General features: G+C 31.5%; 3 protein-coding genes across 3 annotated transcripts; 1 reads left to right on the top strand and 2 right to left on the bottom strand.

Annotated features, from left to right (window-relative positions):
- Window positions 1-2,271: 2,271 nt before the first annotated feature.
- LOC143067901 (uncharacterized) lies at window positions 2,272-4,975 on the bottom strand. The gene is made up of 5 exons (XM_076241514.1): window positions 4,855-4,975; window positions 4,598-4,628; window positions 4,010-4,153; window positions 3,211-3,453; window positions 2,272-2,503 (listed from the first exon to the last, which is right to left on the bottom strand). Exons 1-5 carry the CDS (start codon window positions 4,855-4,857, stop codon window positions 2,475-2,477), a joined length of 450 nt encoding a protein of 149 aa, XP_076097629.1. The 5' UTR covers window positions 4,858-4,975; the 3' UTR covers window positions 2,272-2,474.
- Window positions 4,976-9,983: 5,008 nt separating this feature from the next.
- Window positions 9,984-13,817, bottom strand: LOC143067900 (uncharacterized). Its single transcript, XM_076241513.1, has 5 exons — window positions 13,699-13,817; window positions 13,052-13,082; window positions 12,567-12,710; window positions 10,919-11,161; window positions 9,984-10,245 (listed from the first exon to the last, which is right to left on the bottom strand). The coding sequence occupies exons 1-5, from the start codon at window positions 13,699-13,701 to the stop codon at window positions 10,217-10,219; spliced, it is 450 nt and encodes a 149-aa protein (XP_076097628.1). The 5' UTR covers window positions 13,702-13,817; the 3' UTR covers window positions 9,984-10,216.
- Window positions 13,818-14,159: 342 nt separating this feature from the next.
- LOC143067899 (neo-calmodulin-like) lies at window positions 14,160-18,906 on the top strand. The gene is made up of 5 exons (XM_076241512.1): window positions 14,160-14,239; window positions 14,523-14,553; window positions 15,075-15,218; window positions 17,793-18,038; window positions 18,691-18,906. Exons 1-5 carry the CDS (start codon window positions 14,237-14,239, stop codon window positions 18,714-18,716), a joined length of 450 nt encoding a protein of 149 aa, XP_076097627.1. The 5' UTR covers window positions 14,160-14,236; the 3' UTR covers window positions 18,717-18,906.
- The last annotated feature ends 1,300 nt before the right edge of the window (window positions 18,907-20,206 follow it).

Here is a 20,206-nt window from a genome sequence, read left to right as displayed (position 1 = left end):
TGTGACATGACAACATTTTAAAATTTCAAAACGAGTTTTTTTAATTGCAATGAGTAACACATTGTAACACGACGGGTGCAAACAGTAGAACATGAATATACCTGACTGTAGTTTCTTACGATGCAGGACGTAACGGCCATACTGCCATGACGTCCATAGGATGAAACGGCCATACCCTGAAAAGATGAAACGGTCATAGTACAAAAACGGCCATACTTTGTAAAGACGTATCGTCCATGGTTTTTTTTTTTTTTTTTTTTTTAGATGTTATATATGAATTATTTTGATACTTATAGATGGTTATTATAACTTTTTTAATAAACTATACTGTTTTAACATTATTTATCATGTTTAATTTTGTTATATCATTTGTTTACGCATTATATAGGAATGTGTTTAATCTAATAAAATATTATTCTTTCATAGCCATGGTAGCTGTGTTTTATAGGGGATCTCGTTTTGGCTTTTAACTTTGTATTTTGAGCTATTCAATTTTCAAGTAATATCTTGTCTTATCCGTTAAATGTATTGTTTTGTGCCCGTTTTTCAAAGGGTAGTCTGAGAACTGAACTTTCAGACAAAATAGTCCAATTGTGAACTTTCCATTCGCGCGTAGAAACATTCCATTCGCTTCTGAATACATGTATTGAATACATAACTCAAAGTGTATACTTATTGACAGGGTATGAGTGGAATAGTAAGTTTATTGTCCCGAGGAGCAACTATTGTCCTGTTTTCATTTCAATTTCTATTTCCTGTTCGATCAAGCTCTAGAGTTTTAACGATTACATGTATCGATGATTTTTTTTTTTTGGGGTAAAGTTCCATAAAGAGACATTCATTAACAAAAGGTGCAAACAAGGGGATTAAAACAACCTGAAGTCTGAGATGTATGAACTATATGGAGCAGGATAGCATTGATTCTAATGGCATCACCACAAACAACACCAATGAGGAAACTAAAATCATAAACACTCGTTTAATTTAGTCCTGGTATCTATGATGAGTTTATTTACATACACTAATGGCAAGACAAAACCATGTACCATGTACGGATACATCGCCAATAAAAACCAAAACATAAATCACAGAACGTACCATTACACCTAGTACCTGAAATTGAGGAATCGACTGACATAAAAAAAAAAATAATAACACCATCCAATGAATAGTTGACAAGACAGAATACAAAAAAATTGTCTAAAACCCACACAAAGAACCGGCACCATATATTACATCTGTATACTTCAGAAGATCGAGCAAAGCAAGATTGACTACTGATAAAAACTTGGCTACAAGAGGATCATTATAGCAGCTATGAGCATTGTTGATTTCTGAAAGGCTTTACAACAAAGTACTAGCGAAACTCATATAACAGCAAGGTAACTTATATGTAACCTTCACACTTCCTTACATCAAGATCATTGCAATCGAGCAGTCGCTTCATATTAACATCAAAACAGTGACTATTTTGATTTTGATATGCCACAAGGAACTGTCACTGTCATAAAAATATCTACCAGAATCACAGGTCGTCAGACTATTGGTAGATGACTGATTGCTATTTAGGAACATTCAATTAACGAAAGACCCCCAAGAAGTTCCAATATAAGTTAAATTGCCACCTTAGATATATGTAGGAACATATAATACATTAGTGATTATAATCTTGATGAGCCACAGAGAACTGTCCCTGGACCTTTACTGTTCGCTGCAATTAAAGATCTACCAGAATCACATGTCACGGTCAGATTTTTTGCAGATGTCCGATTGCTATTGTGTCGAACATTAACTCACCTTAGGACATCCAGATTTTCTAAGATGAATTGCAACCTCAAAGATATTTATTACCATATAAGACTTGAGAGGAACAACAACACAAAATAATTACAGGTTGAACATGAAGTGACTTATTCGTTTTTGCCAAGGAGTAGAGAAAATGATATTTTTATAACCCATTTATTCATAAATTACCATTTGAAATTAGATGTGATGGTCTTTTTATTGACTTTTTGATTTCAACTAATATGTAGTTGCTTTGTCAATATTCCAGTGTTTGAAAGTGATAATGTTTCATGTAAAATTACACCACAATCAGTCTTTAAAAATTTTTTGATAAACATATACTGATTGTTATGGGGTGTGATATTTCCTTTCATGATAGTCAGAGATAGAATAAGAAACTACATCTTATTTAAAAAAAACAAAAAAACATGCACATTTTTGGGTTAATCATTTTCAAAAATACACCTGCCAAAAACAATGCCAGTATTTTTCAAATTTGTTTTTTTAATATCATTTCCAATGTTATAAATACTATAAATACTATAAGTAAAATAAAATCATACATAATTATCATTTTTAGTATATAAAGACTATAATGTCTACGTTCATATCAAATCGACGACATATTATGCAACTCTCAAGTTAACGTTATATCTAACGTTGTGTGTACTGTATTAGAATAAATATTCCTATTTTTCTCTCATCATCTTTATAAATTCTGAAAACATAGGAAAAGAAATATTATTTCATAAACTATAAATCAAAATGGGGTAATAGTTCATTAAATTTTTGTTGTGTTGCGGTTTAAACAAACTACTATTTATTTATGGAATCTTACGACTTCCTTTTTCATGTTGAGCGTTGCATTTTAATACTGATGTACTATTATATGTTATTTTGTTTGTGTTTTGGTCTGCTTTCCACTCATTATGTTTTATAGATATAGGAAGATGTGGTATGTCTTCTTATGAATGGGCTAACGTGTTTCCCTTCTTTTGACTGTAGTGTTAATGATCTGATATTTGTGTTCGTACGAGTTATGGTTGCTTCATGAATTCCTTTTATATTATGCTTGTAAAATGTTCGTATTTATTTATTCATATTGTGTAGATAACAAACCAAAGTTCTAATAGCAGCGTTCTAAATGAAACTTATACCCAAGCAATTATGGGAGGCTATGACCGTATCTTTGCACTAAACTGAAATAAAATTGATAAAACTAAAGCAACCTTCTCCCATGAACAATCTTAACATGTAGACATTATATTCTGAAATCCAACCCTTTTGTGTACTTGTTTCCCAGTCTATAATCCTTTATATTTTTTTCTTATGTTCCATATCTATTCTGTCTATTCTGACCGTTTGTTTTCAAAGTCTAGGTCATACACATTAAGTTTGACTGTACCATTAGTAAAACTTGCCTACCTGCAAGATCTATTTGTCCGTCTCCATCAGAATCAGCTTCCATTATCATTTCTTCTGCCTCTTCCTTGGATAAATTTTCTCCCATTGAATTCATAGCTGCTCTGAACTCATCAGATGCAATGATGCCGTTACCATCCTTATCGTACACATTGAATACTTCTCTATAATCTTCATCGGTACATTGTTGTTTCATAGCATCATACATAAGTTCCAAAAATTCTTCATAATCTATCCCCTCATTTCCTAAAATTAAGTTTTACCTTAGGCTAAGGACTAGGTCCATGTTCAATACTATAGCAAGTCTTTATTTAACTCATTTTGTGACATTTCTATTACTTTTCTTTGGTTGTTTGTTGGATTTTGTTTGTTGTTCTTTTATCGGATGTTTAAATGACTATGAAAGAGACGAAAACAGGTAACCATTTAGAAGAACATTTATATATAAAAAAAAGATCGAAGAACAATTATATTTATCTGATAAAAGCTATTGATTAAATCTTCAAAGAAATGAAAACAATTTTAAATTGTACTCCTGAACATAAGCACACAGTCAAAGGTAAAATCACAAAAATACTGAACTTAGAGGAAAATCAATTCGGAAAGTCCATAATCACATGGCAAAATCAAATAACAAAACGCATCAAAAACGAATGGACAAGAACTGTCATATTCCTGACTTGGTACAGGTATTTCCAAATGTAGAAAATGGTGGATTAAACCTGGTTTTATAGCGCTAACCCTCTCACTTTGATGACAGTCTCAACTACACATACTATAAAACATCAATCATATACTATACCCCTCTGATCTATCTCTTTGATTATATCCTGTAGTTCAGCTTCAGTTGGACTCTGATTAAAGGCCCTCATGAGTAAACCAAGATCCCTTGAAGTTAACTTTCCATCTTTGTTCTTGTTAAAATGTTTAAAGATATTCTGTATTTCTAAAACAACAATACATGTTTCATATATATGGTCCTGGAGCAAGAGAATTGACTATAATTTTCATATAAAAAAAAGTCGAAAACAGATTTCTATACCACAATCCGTTATGTGAGAATTAAAGGATATAACGGCTTTGACTGTAGTTTTTTAAATACGCATACTTCGTTTATTTTTACTTTTTGACTTCATGTACAAAGCATTATATGTTTATAAATGAATGCGACGTAAAATTGCATTTTGAACTCATGATATTGTAGAGTCTGTTTTTTTTTTTGCAAAAGTCGTACATGCATAGTTGAAGACCATAATGGCTTGTTGCGTGAATTGTGTAAGAAGTTTTAGGCCATGCGTTTCTTGTTGATATGTATGTATGTGTATTTATAAAATTGCATTGTAATTTTATTTCAAATATTTAATTGTATTAAAAATGTGCTTATACAAACCTTCTAACTGGTCTTCTGTAAAATCAGACGCCTGTTTGAAACAAACAAATATACATTACTATGATCGTCATTTAAGATAACAATAAATATTAAACATTTTAAACAATTAAATATTTGCAGATTCCCAAGTATCAAAAGATGAAACATTAAAACCAATCAACAAATATAGATATTGAGAAGAACTTATCTATTCCTGACTAGTTTAATAAAATCACACGCAAAAATAATAAATCTTACACAAAAATAATAAAACTTACCATTCTGCTACACTTTTATTTTTAAATGTTTTGAAACTCGACACCAACATGAACATTCACCTAATAATCTAGTGCGAACAAGAATTCACACTTCAAGGTTTTAAAACTTTTAATTATTTTCGTAGTCCCCATGTTTTTGTTATTATAATTGACTATACATGACTCATACATGTGACTGTTTGTTCCTATCACTGCGTCTAGTATTTGTTATTAAGGAATACTCATCAAAGACTTCCCTTACTGTGTAATTTAAATTCTTTTATAATTATATTGGGGGGAAAACAATAGACATATACTTCTTTGAAAGGATTATAGACAAAGGGTTATTCAATTACGTTTTTTTTGTTTAAGATATTTCATCGATAATAAAACACCTTTTCATTTTTTTTAAAGTCATTTGCAATTGGTTAAAGTCAACAAGTCAAACACATTTAAATTTATTTACCCAAAGTGACTTCAACTTTGTTTTTTATTTTATTTACAATTGTTTTGATCTGGGTGCCACTAGCGAGTCTAATGCCGACGAAAAATCGTTTCTGGTGTACATTTTGATAAGCCTGGTATATTTGTTGAGTTTTGACAACCACTGGGGGAATGCTTTTCAACTTCGTACTTTATTTGGCCTTTTTAACATTTTTTTATTCGAGCTTCACTGATGAGTCTTTTGTAGACGAAACGCAGGTCTGGCGTAAACATAAAATTTAATCTTTGTACTATGTTGAGTTTATCTATACTACTGCTGATGGACGATTAACTTTCGGGAATCACCGCTTCAGAAGCCCTCTTATAAAGTGTTATTTTTTAGTTTTCTTCTGAAAGGAAAAAGTATATATGCTAGACATACTTACTTGTGATTTTTATTTTATATCGAACATTGCAATAAAAGCGAGGGGTTTGGCATGGTACACAACCAGGTTCAACGCACCATTTTCAAGTCAGGAAAATGGCCATTGTTATGTTATAGTTTCTTTGTGTGTTACATTTTAATGTTGTGTTTCTGTTGTGTCGTAGTTCTCCTCTTATATTTGATGCGTTTCCTTCAATTTTAGTTTGAAGCCTGGATTTGGTATTTTTCTCAATCGATTTATGAATTTCGAACAGCGATATACTACTGTTGCCTCTATTTATTGCAAGTGTAAAAGAGAGACGAAAGACACCAAAACTCATATAGGTAAAAAATGAATTGACAACGCCATGGCTACAAAAGAAAAGGAATGAAAGAAAAACAATAGTATACAAAAAACAACATAGAAAACTACAAAAAAAAAAAAATAGGTTGATATTAGGGTGCCCCGGAAGGTTAAGCATATCCTGCTCAACATGTGGCACTCGTCTAATGAGATTATGAAAGTGTGAAACTGTTTTCTCAGCTTCTGGGATATTCATATTTAGCATCCCACGATGACGGGAGATGCAGAGGAACATACACAACACACACTTTCTTTTTTCTATTTGTACGTTTCGGCAATAAAATGTATCAGCAGGTATCACCAGTTTTGTAGACAGCACATCTTAATTGACATGAAATTGATGTATTATCATTGATATGGTCGCATTAATAAATTACTATGTAACTAAATTAACTTGCAATTGCTCAAAATATCTAGGATTTTCTCCCCAAAGTATATATAAACTTAGCTGTATTTGGTAACACCTTTCGGAATTTTCGAACCTGAATGCTCTTCAACATACTGCGATACGCCTTTTTAATTTTTTTATTTCGAGCGCCACTGGTGTTTTTTTTTTTTTTTTTTTAGCGAAACGTATGTATGGAATACAAAATGATGTCTGTTTTCTTGGATGTGTCAATTAATAGGTACTAGTATTCCAATTAGTCCCAATTTTGACCCTTCAATTGCATATTAGTTCCTGTATTGTAATAACATAGTTGTTGGCCAAATGAAGTCAAAATTTCATCCAGTTGTTCAATTGCAACCATTACAAACACTTGTTGCTGGATCTCAATTTTTACTTATTTAAGTCTTAACCTTCTGTTTGCAAAAAGTTCTAGTTCTCCATAAATATCTGATCCGTTTTTTTTTTATTATTGGTAATATGCACCTCGTCAACAACACTTTTCTGCGAAAAGTTATCAAAGATATCAGGCTTATAGTTTAATACGCTAGACGCGCGTTTCGTCTAAATAAGACCCATCAGTGATGCTTTGATCAAAATAGTAAGAAAACCAAAGAAGTACAAAGTTGAAAAGCATTGAGGACCAAAAATTCCAAAACGTTGACGTGCCAAATACGCCTAAGGTAATTATGCCTGGGATAAGAACATCCTCAGTATTTCGAATAATTCATAATTATGCAAACAGTAAATTTATAAATTTGTTATCCAGAGTTCAGAAATACAATGAACCAACAAAACTTCAAAATACTGATGGATCAATTCGATGACATGCAATGGGCTAAACACGAAAAAAAAATATGTACATATACTCGAATTAAAAAAAGATTAATGGTATTATGTATACACATTATATGTCAATCTTTAAAGACCCAAATGTTGCTAACCACCTGTCCTACCTCCATATTACAAAAATGTTCCCGTAAATAAATCCCCAAAACAACGCAATTTTTGTGTGTAAATCCCACGTCAAAACGACGTGATAAAGCAGTTAGGTATTGACAATTCAATTCTAAACACGCCAGAAGCACCCACAACAATCCCCTAGGAGGAAATCCTGAACAATCATAGGTCTGTTTTTTAACCAAAGATGGAGAACTGGATCTTCCTTCACTGTATTGGAAACAAGTATATGTGTACTTACAAACAACGTTATATTGTTAGGTCTTTCAAATGTTATATGTAACGTCCCTATTACTGCCAATTTCTATTTTATCAGCGATTGAAGCGGACTGCAATGTCATTGTAAAATTAACTTCTCAAGAGAAGACATGAATCAGATGTGGATACCAAACTTTTTACAATATTTGTTACAGTACATACACTAGAAGTAATACTAACACATTTGACTTTTCTACCATTTGCATAAGTATTGCCCATTCCAAAGTAAAGGACAAATTGAAAAAAAAAACAATTATCCTGCATTGTTTCATAAAAGATAATGGCCAACATAGATACAAGTATCTTGTCGTAGAGAGTGATAAATTGTAACAAAAATCGTTGTAATTAATACAGGAGCTTATCAGGAAGAATGAAAAAAGCTAGCATTATCCTTCTACTTCACGTTCTGCTATGTAGATGATGTTCTCTCACTTAATAATTTTAAATTTGGTGACTATGTTGTGCGCATCTTTCGAATCGGACTTGTGATAAAGTATACATTAGTAACAGTCAAGTCTATCTGGTATATTGACTTACATCTATAAATTGACGAGGGTCGGTTGAAAACATTAATATTACTTTACTTAAGATTTGATTTCAGCTTCAACATTGCGAACTTTCTATTTCTATGTAACCTAATAAGACTTATCACCGGATTTGTACTTACACGAGCAACACAATAGTTGTTATAACGTATGCACTCACATGCTCATTCATTAGCTTTCTATGTTGTGTTTTGTATTTTTGCCATGGCATTGTCAATTTGTTTTCGCATGATGAATGTGACTATCCCTTCTGGCATCTGTCGCATCTCTTTTACCATTCTCTTGAAAAACTATTTACGTTAAATACCAGTAATCGAGAGTACTCTCAATATAATGTAGTTATTACTTTTAAAACAACTGATATAAACAGCAATAACTGTGTATTAATATATTTTAATATTTCAGTTTTACATGGTTATCTATACACATAAATGTAAAACAAAAAGGACGATTGTTTGTACCCTAGTTTTTCTTCTTTTGTTTGGATGGAGATCCATGTAAAATTACTGATCCTTTGAATACAATTATTTCGAAGGGTATCAATTTAACACCGCAGTAAGTTTTAAATTATTGTTTTTATCGGTAAGGACATTTGGTTTTTGTTGTTGTTGATAAATTCAAACTTCCCAACGATATAAAGTACTTATGTTTTGCTCAGACTGTATAAGACGACTTTCACAAAATCCGCGTTTGATGTGTTCTAAGTAATACTTAAGTCTGGTTACTCCAAATGACAGGCACATTCAATATGTGGCGGGATTAAGCATATAGAATGAAATTCAAAACAGTGTGGCTGTGGCCATTGATTGACACATTAAATTCATCCATTGACTGGGACAATTTAGGTGAACGTTTGTATGTAACGACCACTGCTCACTATGTACTTTTTAAAGACACTTAAACTATGGGGTCACCAAAGGTTCTCAACACCTTAATAAAGTAATTCGAAAAATTAATCAGAAATAACACGATGTTTTGATTTATATCAATTATATAAATCAAAACATAAAGGTTATTCCTGATTAATTTTTCGAATTATTTTATAATTAAAGGCGTTAAGAGATCTTTGGTGACCCCACAGTTTAAATGTCTATCCTAGGTACGTCGTGAACAGTGGTCGTTACAGACAGACGTTCACGTAAACTGTCCCAGTAAATGGATGAATTTAATGTGTCAATCAATGGCCACAGCCACACTGTTTTGAATTTCATTCTATGTGTTTAGTTTAAATTTGCTCCATGTGCACTATGAAAGCCTATATCATATATTCTGAAATCCATTACTGAATGTTATTCACAGCACAAAAAAAGGAACTATCACAATTCATGAGTCGATGAGAAAACCGAAAAAACTATGTTAAAACACGAAAAACGACGGCAGACTTAACCAGTCTGCAAAACATTAATCAATACATAGACAATCATGGATGGAGCAACACAAATTTCCGTTGTTATCTATAATATTACAGGTGTAACACCATACAGGAGTGTAAAACCCCATAGTATGATCTTCATCCCGAAATTCTGTGAACAATTTCGATAGTTTACAATACTATGAACATATAATATAAAACCTTTCGGAATTTTAGGTTCTCATTGCTTCTTTAATACTTTGTACATTATTTGGCTTATTAATGTATTTTATTTGGGTGTCATTGATGAGTATTTTGAAGACCAAACGGCCATCTTCCGTACGCAATTTTAATCCTGGTATATATGATAAGTTTAGTAAAGTAAATATCACATCTTTACATTCATTATAAAAACCATAGTAAAAAAAAAAACAACCATGCCGCGTGGCAATTTTATCTTTCTAAGAACTGTTATAAATTATAAAAAAAAAAATCTACATTTTTCATAACATAAATTTTAGAAGTTGTTGTGCGAAAACATTTATCTCTGGAAAACTGAAAAATTTTGTTTCTTGTAGTGAAGAACAAATGTGTACTGTTTTAGTACATAATAACTAAATGCTTTTCAAAGTAAAAACTGTTCAAATCTTCAACATATATGACTGTGTCGTTATCATTTTGATGTCACCGTCATCACAAACTCTGAAAGTAAAATCGTAAAATTCATAATTTTGTTTATTATAAAAATTCCTCACATCTTTTTTTAATTAATATTTGAGAATTGTCTTACAATTGACAGTTTCTTTGAATTCAATTGCTTCTTTAGCAGAATTCATCCGCACTTTTATCATAATTGGGACTGTCATTGGGTGAAAAAAAAATCTTAACATAACCCAAATGAGCCTCCCTTTTACTTTTTATCTTTTCTTCTTTTATCGTGTTGTAATTTCTCTAAACATTTCTAAAATGTTTGGCAATATCAGTTTCATATATTAAAAAGTTTTTTTTTTCTTCTAGAATTACTGTTATTGTACGCTTTCCCACGGATTTTCGATTAAAATAACAAGGGATTTTAGAAAGGATATTTCAAATTTCCCTTAAATTTCAGTGTGTCTAAATTGTTAACTTAATGAAACATATATATTTTAATTCGAATATCAGTAAGCATGTTAATCCCGAGGGTATCAATCGGCCAATTGCGAGTACTTAGATTTCAATGGATATTAAAAAATTATGTTTAAAATATGAAACTGGAAAGAATGGTCCGGCCCTGGATTTCCCTTGTTCATATTTCTTCAGATATTCAAATTTGTTTATTTTTTATTACATTATTTTAAAAGCTATTGAAAGTATATCATAATAACATTAACATTACCTTCGTAATTGATTTTCCCCTCGCCGTCTTTATCTGCTTCTTGAATTAATTCCTCTATTTCTGCAGTTGACATAACTTCACCCATAGTTGTCATTAGGTGTCTGAAATGTTTGGAATCAATGTATCCTTTTCCATCCTTATCGAAAACTTTAAATGCTTCTTGAAGTTCGGTCATAGGGTCTTTTGGTTTCATTCGAGTTGACATAATACTCAACATTTCAGAAAAGTCTATAGTTTGATTACCTGAGAGAGAAAACATGATGATGGTAGTTTAAGTTTTAGTTGTATTTTATTTTTTACATCACCCTATTTTCATATTGAGCTTGAAACAAAAGAATTTATGTATTTATTAATAACACAAAATACGGAATGCACTATACAAAACTCAAAACCAAAGAAAGATAGCTTTTATTGGCTATTCTTCTCAACAATGTTACAATGAGGAAGTTCTACACATAACAAAACCTTGCATTTTGTTGCTAGTTCATGAAATCCTCCAAGCACCGGTTTTGATGGGAACTTCTAGGACTTTGGCCATTTCGAACTCTACAACGTTCATTGATGAACACACTTGTGGTGTAATTTTAGCAAATAAACAGATTATAACAGACAAGGAAATGTAGCAATCTATTTTATCATGTTTATAGAAAACATTTTTGGTTCGTTAGGTGATTTTTTTATGGATGATTTATGGTTTGATTTCCCGCTATATTCAATTTGAATATGATGTTGTAAATGATAGCAAAGAGGGAGGGATGAAACGGTAAAATTGATTTTTTTGTAAAGCTTCGACCAAGGCTTGACATAGACCTAAGTAATCATCATAATTATCAAATGAGAATCGAAATAATACTTAGATGTCAATCATGTCACCTTTTAAATTTACCTGGCTTATGGTTAGCAAACCATTTTTAGCTAAACTGTTTGCTAGTATGTAGTCTTTAGCGAAGCTTTTAATAACTTGAAGGAGAAAGTTTTGATAAGAAATTTATTCTCATTTGTATCAAGTTCGTTAATTATATGACAAATCGGATGCCAGGAATATTTCGTACTTGATTGGCTTGATAAATATTTTGATATGAGCGTCACTGATGAGTCTTATGTAGACGAAACACGCGTCTGGCGTACTAAATTATAATCCTGGTACCTTTGATAACTATTTAAACCAATCGATCGATGCCACTGCTGGTGGTCGTTTCGTCTCCGAGGGTATCACCAGCCCAGTAGATAGCACTTCGGTGTTGACATGAATATCAATTATGTGGTAATTTTTATAAATTTCCTGTTTACAAAACTTTAAATTTTTCGAAAAACTAAGGATTTTCTTATCCCAGGAATAGATTACCTTAGCCGTATTTGGCATAACTTTTTGGAATTTTGGATCCTCAATGCTCTTCAACTTCGTACTTGTTTGGCTTGATAATTATTTTGATATGCGCGTCACTGATGAGTCTTATTGTAGAGGAAACGCGCGTCTGGCGTACTAAGTTTTAATTCTGGTACCTTTGATAACTGTATACATCTTAGGTATTGATGAACAAAAATGTGCATTTTGTTCCTCCTTTTCTGCATGATTCACATAAGTAGCCAGGTATTAATCCACGTTATCATGTTTGCTTCAAAATTGAATAAAATAACTTATACTTACCACCTTCATCGTAGTTTTTAGTTAACATTTCTATTTCAGCCTCTGATGGACTCTGACCTAACGCTCTCATTACTGTACCTAGCTCTTGTGGATTTATGAAACCATCATTGTCCTTATCAAACAATGTAAAACATTCTTTAATTTCTGAAAAAGTTGATACATAAAGTAATATTTAAAATTGAAATCATAGCTGACTATATGCATTTAACAAGAGTTTTTCAAAGACACACCTTATCAGATCCCATGGTGCTTCTTTAAAATGAAAAGTATGGGTGTTGGATTCATATCGTTTAAACAAAAAAAAAAGTATTAATTGTATTTAATGTTTTTTTTTTTTTTATTCTAGTGCTGTATTTGTACTTTATCTGTCATAATTAATATTTGATTGCTTTTTAGTGTTGTTTATGTTCAACGACTATCTGTCATATTTTAACAAAACTGGCTGGCTAGAAAAACGCCTGAATTATAATATTGGGTATATATACCTGTTATTTGATCCTCTGTTAGCCCGTCAGCCTGTAATAAAGAAGGAAATAATCGAACATAGCTATGATATCGATAAAGATTTTTTTTTATCAAATAGAAAATTACCATCATTGGGTTGCTTCCTCTAACGATGAATTGTTAGGCTAAAATGTATCATTGGTAAAATAGATGACATTTGTATTTTTATTATTTTGGGAATAAAGAATAAAAGGAGAAGCACATTTATAGACAAAATCCCATTTGATTATTATGATACTGATACTCGTAACACTGTAATTGCTTGTTTTTGATGAACGTTGCTTTAAAACAAATGAAAACTTTATAACAAGACAAGACGTTCTCTAACGTTGACTTACGTGTTAATGTTTTATTATCAACCATCGCTACATGTGACTTTGAAGGTAAATACGCGCGAGTTATACATTAATTTCAACCAAACCCGTGAATTCTTTCGTTTGAATGGCCGAAAAAAACTGAAACATTTCGGGACACAATTTTATCTTTTCAGCAAAATAATTTTCTTTTATCAGCTAAAAAAATTAAATTAAAGGAAATTATAAGCTTTAAATTATATGCAATATTACTGACGCTTTAAAAGCACGATTACAGAATTGAAAAAAATAAAACAAAATATTATTTTACTCACCATATCTATTGTGCATGTGTATGTTTTAGTGCACTAGAGTTAAAATGGTGTCGAAACAGTTGTAAACACGACACCTATTTTCTTTAGAAACTGATTTAATTAATTTGCCTAACGATCCGGTACAATGCTACCTTTCTCTTTGTCTTATTACAAATCAACGAAAGTTAAAAAGCCAATGTTCACAAGTTTAAATGATTCATTTTTCAATATATGTGTATGTACCTGTTTATTTATAATGCATTGTGGTTCGTGTAACCCCTGCTGTTTTCTGCAAATTAAAAGTAATTATATTGTCAATAATTAATTTCTTGTTAGCGATAGCATCACCTATACATTGTACATATAATTGCAGTTACTGTAAGTTTGGTATAGTGTTTGAATTATTGTGATTGATATTTCCTATTAAATAATTATAAACGCATGAATGGCATAATATAATTTTGGCTATTTGTAACTAATGAAATGAGATTTCTTTTGTAAGGTATATATCAATGTCCAAAACTAATTGTAAATATATAGCTTTGCTTTACTTTTTATAATGGTAAGTTTTTTAAATACTGATTATATAACAAAAAATTCACATAAAATGTGTATTTTGTAGAAGTCTTTTGTACCAAATGAATATGCATTCGTTCTATGATATTAACTTCACGTTTTAGCAAAAAAAATAACATTGTGTAAAATTTATTATGGATTAAAAATTGGTTGGGCATTTTTTAAGTAAGAAGCATATCAAATGACGTACAAAGTATTTTAGTTCTATAAATCGACAGTTATATAAAGAAGACACCAGGATATCTTATTTTGAAATATATTTTTTTCAGGCTGCTTCATTAGGCCAGGCAGAAAAAGATGGTACGTAGAAACTCAACCGATATTTAAAAAATCCCGTTTTTAAATGTTTTATTTAATACATATAAACTTCAATAAGAAGGAACTTTTTTATTTTTTATTTCTCATTTTATTTTCCTTTTTCGATGAGCGTTTATTTAAAAAACTTATTCGTTTTTGCATTTACCATATCGGATCAGAGAGAATTAAATACTAAGGCTTTTCCACATCAGGAAAAAATTACCTTAGCTGTATTTGGCAAAACTTTTAGCAGTTTTTGGTCCTCAATGCTCTTCAACTTCGTACTTTATTTTGCCTTTTTAACATGTTGCTCTATTCGAGCGTCACTGGTGGGTTTTTGTAGACGAAACCCGCGTCAGGCGCAAATATAAAATTTCAATCTTAGTATCTATGATGAGTCTACAGTGCTTACATTTCATTCTTAAAGGTAAAAAATAAACGATTATTCAAATATATTAAAACACATATCTGTATTCGTAATTTGTAACAACACGTTATTCTACATTTTAAATCTGTTGTTTCAGAAATCAGAGATATGTATGATTTGTATGACACAGAGAAAACAGGAAAATTACCACAGGATGACTACGCTACTATAGTTCGTGGTATGGGACACAACCCCTCAGAGAAAGAGCTACAAGAAATGTTTCAATCAACAAGACCAGATCGTAAGTGTAACAATAACATACAGTATATCATACTAGCATACTGTAACCATGCAGGTCATTTAGAATATGTATAAATATAATAATTCTGAGCTGTAAAATATACTCCCCAAGACTGTAATATCATAACATTGAATCTTTTCGGAACTAGTGATTAGTATGCTGAAGTTTCTTATTGACAACATATTTGTTGAACTTGGAGGTAGATTTTCTCAACAAATTGTCGGCAGTACTATGGAAACGAACTATGCGCCTCTCCTTGCCGACCTCTTCTTATTTTCATGTGAGTCGGTGTTCCTTCAGACACCTATATATAAAATACAAGATATATTAAAGAAACAATATCTTTTAATTTCACATTCAGGATGTATTGATGATGTTCCTTCCATTAACAACCTAAACTTTTCTGACTGGATTCCACTAGATAAAGGCAACAATAGTATACCGCTGTTCAAATGTCATAAATCGAGTGAGAGAAAAGAAATCTGCTCAATCCCCCAGAACTAGAAAATAAAGAAACAGATGCAGATACGGCTTCCTACGCCTCATTTAGACCTCGAATTTGACATACGCGGTCATCTCAGTACCAGAATCTTTGACAAATGAGACAATTTTAATTTGAAATTATAAATTTCCCCAAATTTAGTAGCAATATACCAACTTAACCTGCATATGGGTTATATATTTCCGAATTTATTCAGTATTCATGAGATTGCAGCTGCTACTCAGACTTTGTAAAACGTTAACAGTGTCTAAGTAGAAAATTGATGAACCAGGTGTATGTCAAAGAACGTCTCGTTATTTTTCTAAAACGGTTCATCGGAAGGAAACAAGACCTTATAGATAAATTTTCCATATCAACTTCACAAATAATACACGATGGTCTTGAATTGATACAAGAAGATGTGGTATGAGTGCAAATAAGACAACTATTCAAGTCACAAAATGTAAAAGTAAACCATTATTGAATATATTCTGGGTACTGAAGTTGTTTATCATCTTAAGGTAGAATCATGGTATACCACCACCTTGCATTGTACAATCCCAGTACAAAATCGATCTAGTTATTTGTCTAAATCTGCAAATTTGGAGACAGATTTGCAATTTATTGTTTAGACTGTTTATTTATATAAAGAAAACTTGGTTATTTATTGTATAATTCAAAATATTCTAACAAATATCAAATTTTGTGTTATTGACCAGGAAAAGTGTGAATTTAAAAATGTTCACTGTTTTCTATTATTATCGGACAACTATATCAACATATTATAAAACCTATCTTCTGCAATTTATTGCAAAATTCTATCTGATAGATTTTTTTATGTGTTTTTTCATGAACAATATAACCAAATTTAGGCAATTTTCAACGACTCATAGCTTGGAAAATAGCCCGGTGGCCCATACATTTTATTATATTTTTGAAAAAAGCATAGTAAAATCTTCTCTTTGGCGAAGTGTAAGAAAATTCTATCTCAAGAAATATATACCGCTCTGTACATCCCGTCTTTTTGTTATGGTATTTTTTTTGTATTCTCGTCTTTCCTTTCTGCTTATGTGCTTTGTCTATGTGCCTTCGGTGTTTTATTGTTACATATGACGTAGCTCTGTACTTATACATCACGTCATTGTGTTATTGTGATATGTTTTTTTTTTATTCTTGTCTTTCATTTTTGCTAATGTGCTTTGTCCATTTATCTTTTGTGTTTCTTAGTTACATGTTTTTTTTATAGTGATTAAGATTGTAACACAATGTTGACAGATGTACCCTATTTTTGACATTTTTACCTATTATGTCTGGTTTTTTTTTTGTTCTCACATCGTTGTCAATATAATGGAATTTGATGTGACTTCCATACAATGAGTAGTTTAGCTAGATATAAAACCAGGTTTAGTCAACCATTTTTTACATAAGAAAATGCCTGTACCAAGTCCACATACGATCGTTGTTATCCATTCGTTAGATGTGTTTGATCTTTTGATTTTGCCATTTGATTACGGACTTTCCGTTTTGAATTTTCCTGGGAGTACTATATTTTTTGTTATTTTACATTTTTCATATACAAAACACGAGTTTGGCGTACACAATTATAAGCTTGGTATATTTGACGACTTTATGTAAGCTAGTATATTTTCCAATATTCATGGAGTTCGATGAGTGGATGCTGGATAATGTATTCTTAATCCAACTTGGGTGTGTTTTTATCATGATGGTTTTCAATCTGATTCTTACCGTTTTTGGGATGAAAGATTTTAGTTTGATTTGGATAAGACTTTCCTTGCTGACAAAATCCTGCTCGGTAATTTAAATTAATCTGCTGTCGACTTAGCGGAGAAATAAAAAGCTGTCTTCATCAAAAAAGTTTTTTTCATCGAATTACCAGGGCGTAAGAAGAGTTCAAGTCTATCCCTATATCCAGATATGAATAAAAAAAAACGTTACACTATAGATAGGATTATGAATTTAATTTCTTAATTAAAGTATATTATTAAACAATTTCCAGAAAGATTTCCCTTAGTTATGTATGAGCCCAATGTAAGGTTCTGCTAATGATTGCAACGATAACTTATCTACTAAAGGTGCTGGAATGGTGGACTATAGTGATTTCCTCGATGCATATGCAAAGCACTTTAATACCAAAAAGAACGAAGAACGAGAAATACGGGAAGCTTTCAGAGTTTTTGACAGAAATGAAGAAGGTTTAATAGATGCCAATGAACTGAAACAAATTGTCACAACAAGAGGTGAACGACTATCAGAATCGGAAGCAAAGTCTTTGATTAAACAGGCAGAGGTGGATAGTCAAGGGAAAATAGATTATGAAGGTGGGTGTCTTTTGCTAATTTTACAATGCTATGAGTTTGAATGTTATTCTTTTAAATTCAGCCACGATATTGTGTTTATCCTTCTTCTACTTATGATTTGTATTGCTACCTCGGTATGTTCAATATTTCTTTGTCAATAATATACTTCACGTAAGAACAGAGTAGTTGTGTTTTGATACTAATATCTTGATTTACATGTAAGTGGTAAGTACAAAAACAGTTTTAGAGAAAGAATTACAATGAGGAGAACTAGATACATGATATAAAAAAACTACCTACTAAACTAATTGTTCTTATGGTCAAAACTTTCTTTAATTGTGAATTATCTCATTTCCATATGCCTTTATATTGCTTTGCGTGTTCATTAAAGCATTGGCTGTGGAGCAGGAAGATGGACGAAGGGTACTATTTCACTTCACTTTCGAAGTTGTGGGTGTAGCTATGCTATGTTTCCACTTTTTTTATCAAATCTAATGATGATTAAATTATAAATAGAAAAAAAAAAAAACATATAAAGTTTTAACTTTTCTATTAACGTGGGTTTAATCAAATGTAACGGTCTAAATCCTGGCGAATGAAACACTCCTCTTTCAGTAATTTCGTTATGTTTGTAGTTGTAAAGCTTTAATTGTAGTAATATTCGTATTTTCAGAATTGACCAAAGTTATAAAGGTGTAAATGGAGGACATCTCTCGACAAATACAAAACATTTTGTGATGCTTAAAGTTATCCAAATGGAATCACCGGATATACTCATACTGTTTGATATTGATATATGACACTGTATACCAATCTAACAATCTTACAACCTATTATGTTGTTAACATATACTTGCAGTTCGGTCATTAATAAAGTCAAATAATACTTCTGACTTTGTTATAGATGAGTAGACTTCTTATATTTAACTGTTCTGCATATTTCAAACTTGTAAGAAATTCTCATATATGTAATCGGTTTTGAAAACAAAAGCAATAAAGCATTTTCCCCACCAAAAGTGATCAAGTTTATGAGAAACGTAAAGTTTTCTATTGACCGTACGAGTTTTCCCCTACTTTTGAAACACTAGAATTGATATTGTTTTTTTATGTAATGTTATGTTATGTGGATTTCGACATAGATGAATAAATATTGATCATTAGAGCACTGATCGATCGTTTTTTCCCATCCATTTGTATAAAAGGAAAAACGTCAACAAAATAGCAACCCAACGACACAATAAAACCAAAACGACATATGTTTGCTATAGGCCACTGATACACATGTTATTATGTTATAATTTGATTAATCGGTCACTTGACTTTTATTTTGGTAAATTTCCGCCACTATTATTGAAGACAGAAGTCCAATACCATGTCAAGACTGCTGTTGAAGATAAATGAATTCAATTCTGATTTATAGAAAATTTGTTGGTGACGGTGAAATCTATTACACGATTTAAAGAATGTTTTTTTTTATTAATATTGAGTACTGAATTACCGTTCTATTATTAATGTCTTTAGCGAAATGCTTGACGACTCTTTTGTCTTATAACAATTTAACTGTTCTCTTTTGAATTATATCATATTTACAATAAAATTGAGAATGGAAATGGGGAATGTGCCAAAGAGACAACAACCCGACCATAGAAAAAAACAACAGCAGAAGGTCACCAACAGGTCTTCAATGTAGCGAGAAATTCCCGCACCCAGAGGCGTCCTTCAGCTGGCCCCTAAACAAATATATACTAGTTCAGTGATAATGAACGCCATACTAATTTCCAAATTGTACACAAGAAACTAAAATTAAAATAATACAAGACTAACAAAGGCCAGAGGCTCCTGACTTGGGACAGGCGCAAAAATGCGGCGGGGTTAAACATGTTTGTGAGATCTCAACCCTCCCCCTATACCTCTAGCCAATGTAGAAAAGTAAACGCATAACAATACGCACATTAAAATTCAGTCCAAGAGATGTCCGAGGCTGATGTCTGAAGATGTAACCAAAGAAAATAAACAAAATGACAATAGTACATAAATAACAACAGACTACTAGCAGTTAACTGACATGCCAGCTCCAGACTTCAATTAAACTGACTGAAAGATTATGATTTCATCATATGAACATCAGGCACAATCCTTCCCGTTAGGGGTTTAGTATCATACCATCATAACATATACGAGAAGAACATA

Source organism: Mytilus galloprovincialis, chromosome 3 (assembly GCF_965363235.1).
Source record: "Mytilus galloprovincialis chromosome 3, xbMytGall1.hap1.1, whole genome shotgun sequence".
NCBI classification, from domain to species: Eukaryota; Metazoa; Mollusca; class Bivalvia; order Mytilida; family Mytilidae; genus Mytilus; species Mytilus galloprovincialis.
Note: the sequence above shows the minus strand (reverse complement) of the source record. Positions and strands in the feature narration are given on the sequence as shown.

Excerpts from the sequence above, each read along its gene's own strand:
- LOC143067900 (XM_076241513.1), bottom strand. Across the intron at positions 12,711-13,051 it reads AACAGAGGATCAAATAACAG|AAATTAAAGAATGTTTTACA; the intron begins GTATATATACCC and ends CAACTTTTTCAG. Across the intron at positions 11,162-12,566 it reads TAAAAACTACGATGAAGGTG|GTAATCAAACTATAGACTTT; the intron begins GTAAGTATAAGT and ends TTTCTCTCTCAG.
- LOC143067901 (XM_076241514.1), bottom strand. Across the intron at positions 3,454-4,009 it reads CAAAGAGATAGATCAGAGGG|GAAATGAGGGGATAGATTAT; the intron begins GTATAGTATATG and ends ACTTAATTTTAG. Across the intron at positions 2,504-3,210 it reads CGGACAAATAGATCTTGCAG|AATTTATAAAGATGATGAGA; the intron begins GTAGGCAAGTTT and ends CTATGTTTTCAG.
- LOC143067899 (XM_076241512.1), top strand. Across the intron at positions 14,554-15,074 it reads AGGCCAGGCAGAAAAAGATG|AAATCAGAGATATGTATGAT; the intron begins GTACGTAGAAAC and ends CTGTTGTTTCAG. Across the intron at positions 15,219-17,792 it reads TCAATCAACAAGACCAGATC|GTGCTGGAATGGTGGACTAT; the intron begins GTAAGTGTAACA and ends TATCTACTAAAG.